The sequence below is a fragment of the Coptis chinensis genome, chromosome 5 (assembly GCF_015680905.1).
Source record: "Coptis chinensis isolate HL-2020 chromosome 5, ASM1568090v1, whole genome shotgun sequence".
NCBI lineage: Eukaryota > Viridiplantae > Streptophyta > Magnoliopsida > Ranunculales > Ranunculaceae > Coptis > Coptis chinensis.
In genome coordinates this window covers 68,468,258-68,473,231 of record NC_141460.1, presented here as the reverse complement: position 1 = coordinate 68,473,231, position 4,974 = coordinate 68,468,258, and the positions used below count along the sequence as shown (strand labels likewise).

Here is a 4,974-nt window from a genome sequence, read left to right as displayed (position 1 = left end):
GAGTTACGCATCTACCATAAAATTTTCGGGTCAATCCAACCGAGGAAAGACATTCATCGAAGCACAAAACCTGAAACTGTTTTAGTAAAAAAAAATAGCGTACCTTTGCTTTGTGTAGTAGATGATAAGTAGAAAAAGATGGATAGCTCCTAGAGTCTTCTTATTTGATAACGTGTTACAATTAACTAGTTTTAGAGGGACTGGAATTTTCCACGCCCACTTTTCACACTTCCCCGGATTGTTAAATGACATGACCAAAATACCCTCACCTTTTGTAAGCACCAACTACCTACCTACTTTTCTCCTTAATACCCCACACCGCCCTTCTCATTTACAGAGGTAAACACGAACCACGAAATCGAAAAAAAAATGTTTTCCCGCCTTTTTTACCATTTCAAGGTGGAAAACAAAAAGACTCACTTTTCTTAGTCTCATACGAAAGAATTTGGTTTCCATTTTAGCTGGTTTTCTCTTGAAGCAACAACATTGAAGTGGTATAGAGTTTGTGAAGGATTGAAACTTGGTAAAAGGATAGTGAATTCAAGTTGATGAAAAGGTAAGTCCTTAGTTATTCTTTCAATTTGTGTTTTGGCATTTGAAATCTTTTATTAACCATGTAACCCTCGTTTAAATCAAGTTTTCAATTTTAACCCATTTTCTCTTTCTTGTGTACTTAAAGCATTATAGGCTTGACTATTTTCAGTACTTAAAGTAGATAATATGTTGTAGATATTGAGAATTCAATTGCACTATTGATTTTGTTCTATATTATTTTGTCATTGTAAATGTAGTCAAATTGTAGACAAGAAAAATTATTCATAAGTACGTCAAGGATATTATTTGCGTTGTTTATGAAAGAACATGGGCGTTGAAAAGGTGACTGCGTATACAAACCACCATGAGAATGAAACGGAACAATTTGAAAGGGTAGTTGAGTGTGAAAATCAAGAGCATCATGTACATCGTGAGATGCTTCCACCACCGCCAAAAACGTTTATTAGTCGAGAGGACCTACTTCAGTATGTGCACAACTATTCTTTTTCTCAAGGATATGCAACAAGCATTAGAGATTCTAAGAAAGATAAATATGTCAGAATTGGCTGTGACAGAGGAGGCGCTTATCGAAATAGATCGAATACCATAGCTAAAGAACGGCAAATGAGAACAAGCTCTCGTCTTATCAATTGCCCCTTCGAAATAAGGGATAACAAACAAGATGATGGGATGTGGGAACTCCGAGTTAAAGATGGATCCCATAATCATGAACCATCAAAGGATATGTCTGGGCATCCTTTGTTTCGTCGATTGTCACATGATGAGTTCTTGAGAGTTAAAGAAATGACAACGTCGGGTATACCACCTTAGCAAATGATTACTTCGCTGTGCAATGCTAATCCAAATATTCTAGCAGTATCTAGAACCATTTACACTGCAAAAGCAAAGATTCGAAAAGATGAGTTAAGAGGTCGCATGCCAATTCAAGCTTTGTTAGAAGACCTTTCGGAAAAAGGGTTTATGCATAACATTAAATGTGATGCAAAAGATCGTTTAACTCATCTGTTTTTTTCGCATCCTTTCTCAGTTACATTAAGTAAGAGCTACTCGAATATCTTTGTGATGGATTGCACTTATAAGTCTAACAAATTCAAGATGCCGCTGCTTGACATTATTGGAGTGACAAGTTTTAACACTTCTTTCTATTCAAGTTGTGTTTTCTTGCGGAAAGAGGAAGAAGGAGATTACATTTGGGCTTTAAATATGTTCAAGGAAATGCTAGGTGATACTTGTCAGCCTCTTGTAATTGTAACAGATAGGGAATTGGCATTGATGAACGCTATTCAAGTTGTTTTCCCGACGAGTACACACCTTCTATGTATTTGGCACATTGAAAAAAAAAATATTGGCTAACTGTAGGCCACTCTTTGGAGAAGACCAAGATTGGGCTGATTTTTTATCTGTATGGACTAAAGTGATACAATCTCCTACAAAATCGTTGTACCTTGATGCTTGGAAAGAATTTGAGGATGTTTACGCCCATCAAGTTGTCGCTATCAACTACATCAGAAGTACATGGCTTCCTTTAAGAAAGTGGTTTGTGAAGGCATGGACCGACAAGCATTTACACTTTGGCAATCACGTTACTTCTAGAGCAGAAGGCGCACACGCAACGTTAAAGAAATATTTGCAAGTTTCTACTGGCGATCTTCGTGTGGTGACACGTAAAATTAGTCTTGCCATTGAGAATAATTTTAGAGAAATCAAGACTCAACTTGCAAGTGAGAAAAGATCCGAATCCCTCATTTTATTTTTGTCCCTGTTTTTTAAAGTACTATTTCGTTGTGTGTCGGTATTTGCATTGGACAAGCTTTTGAAGCAGTACAAATCAGTTTCAAGTGGGGCAACATTACCTCTATGTACAGGTCATTTTTTTCGCTTCTATGGGTCTCCCTTGTGCACACATGATGAGAAGTATGAACAATGATTTGCGCCTTACTGACATACCCCTGCAATGGAGAATCGATGAGCAGTCGTTTGAACTCATGTCGCACAATCAAGAGAACCAACTCAAAGCACTATTTTAGGATTTAGAAAGTAAGTATGAGCGGTGGCCTATAAGCCAAAGGGAAGATGCAGAGAAACAATTATTTCAGCTTATAAACAGTCCTACTCCTATAGTATTTGACCCAATTGTTCAGCCTCATAAAGGACGACCATTGGGAGCCAAGAGAAAGAAAGCAATGAACAGTACCACTAGAGACCCTTCAGCATTTGAATTTGTGGAAAGATCACGAAAGTGTAGCATTTGCAAAGTAGTTGGTCACAACAGCCGAACATGCCCACAAGCAAATTCGAATTCTAATGTTGTTATGCTCAACCTAGCTTGCTGAAAGTGGAAGCTCCTCACATGGTGTAGACTTGAACTCATTACCTGGCGACATTGGTTGCTTTAGATGATTGAAGAAGCTGGTAAGATTATGTATATATCATCTCTTCAAAAATTTACATCACATCAAGTTAGACTTGCGATTACATGTCGTTCTTGACTTGGTAATATTGTCTGATTGTCGCTAAACTTAACTACGTTTTCTTGTTGTTCGTGTGTTTTCTAAGCAGGGTGCATTTGGGATTATGACCTGCAACTAAAGTTTGGTTATTACATTGATTTTTTTGCGTGTCGAACTGTTGAACATGGAGGAATTTGCAACATAAAGGTGTGGGTCTCTGGATGGGTTTTAGGTAGTATAACACCCCGTTTATTCTCTTTATTTTTCTCTATTATTAGGATTTAAAAAGTAATAATAATATTAAAAAGAAAAGAAAAGGATAAAGATAAAATAAGATAAGATAAGATAAAAATGTGGGAGAGTTAGAGGGGTTTGGTTACAACCGAGCTCTCCATCTTTGTTAGTTTTTTTGGGGTTTTTGAAATACATGAGAGAGAGAGAGAGAGAGAGAGAGAGAGAGAGAGAGAGGGTTTTCGCTTTTCTGATCAATTCGCAAGTGAGTAGTCTAAATTTTAATTTGTTCTAAAAAATATTAATGAATTGTTAACTGATTTATACTAATTAAGTCATTGAATTGTTTTACTTGGAACTATGGAATGTAAATCTATTAAAGTGCTCAAAGACTTAAATTGCATATTGACACATAGGCGTTCTTTTGGTAATTAATTGTATATGGAATTTATTAAATCATAGGTTAACTGAATGAAGTGAGTTCATGTTATTTTATTTTCCGCCCTTGTTTTTATTGTGTTAGTTGAAGGTGATGTAACTGGTCGTTTGTGTTGTCTATGTAATTTGATACCATACCTTCATGAAAAGGCACCAACATGTTTTGACACCTACATATCCAGGACATAGATGTGCCTTGGTGCTTGAGATGGTTACTAGGTGTTTAAGACACTATATAGATTATGGCACGTGTATATGTGCTTGACACTAGCAGTCTAGCAGTAACAACTTAAACAAATTAAACACTTTTTGCATTTTGATGTGATTTCATAAAAAAAAAAAAAAAAAGGAAATAGAAATCAGGTGTGTCGTTTAAACAGCATAGCATATTGGGCTTCTGATACTTAATTTATGTTTTTTGTGGAATTGCTTGAGTAGTAGGCATGTATGTTTCCATGGCTATGTGTGTGGTAGTAGCTAGTATTGTTGGTCTTTGGATGACTTGGCATGTTTTAGATGTTAGAAGTTTTAAGCTTAGCACTGGTCTGATTTCGAATTTAATTTTGATTTAGTTAGAGTTTGAACTAGATTTTTATGAAAACATGAAAAAGTAAGATCCGGAAGTCTTCTTTCTATTCCAATTGGCCTCATCGCATTCCAAGGCTCGTGGAATTAATTATTGTGGGTAAAAATTCAGTTGCTACTTGAATTCTACACTTGTATGAAGAACAAGACATATAATTAAATTGAATGTTCTATTTGAATCGATTCGGTTATTTTCTATTGTATTATTTACAAATCGAGCAAACTAGTCTGATTTCGAATTTAATTTTGATTTGTTAGTTTGAACTAGATTTTTTGAAAACATGAAAAATAAGAGCAAATGTTGCAAGGCTCGTGGAATTAATTACTAAAAATTGTCCTGAATTTGCACTTGTATGAAGAACAAGACATATAATTAAATTGAATGTTTTATTTGAATCGATTCGGTTATTTTCAATTGCTTCGACTAGAGTGTATTATTTACAAATCAGAGCAAATGTTGCTACTAAATTGTCCTATTTGCAAAAACGCTCACAAATCAGATACGGATGTGTTTATGACAAAAAAAAAAAAAAAAAAAAAAACAGCTTAAATGATTAGTGTTTAGCAATCTAGATTAATGAACATGAGTTTTCTGGAAGTGAACCACGTATTACACCATACAAAGAAACCATCCTTTAAGCTAAAATGACATTTTGGGGTGTTAAGGAAAAAGGTGGGCAGAGAAACAGCTGACTTTTTTTTATGTATGACGGTT

The 4,974-nt window shown here is 35.3% G+C and overlaps 1 protein-coding gene across 1 annotated transcript; it reads left to right on the top strand.

The window, feature by feature from the left end:
• The first annotated feature begins 861 nt into the window (after nt 1-861).
• Nucleotides 862-1,365, top strand: LOC147498539 (uncharacterized). The gene has a single exon (XM_086563263.1). The coding sequence runs from the start codon at nt 862-864 to the stop codon at nt 1,363-1,365; it is 504 nt and encodes a 167-aa protein (XP_086419389.1).
• The last annotated feature ends 3,609 nt before the right edge of the window (nt 1,366-4,974 follow it).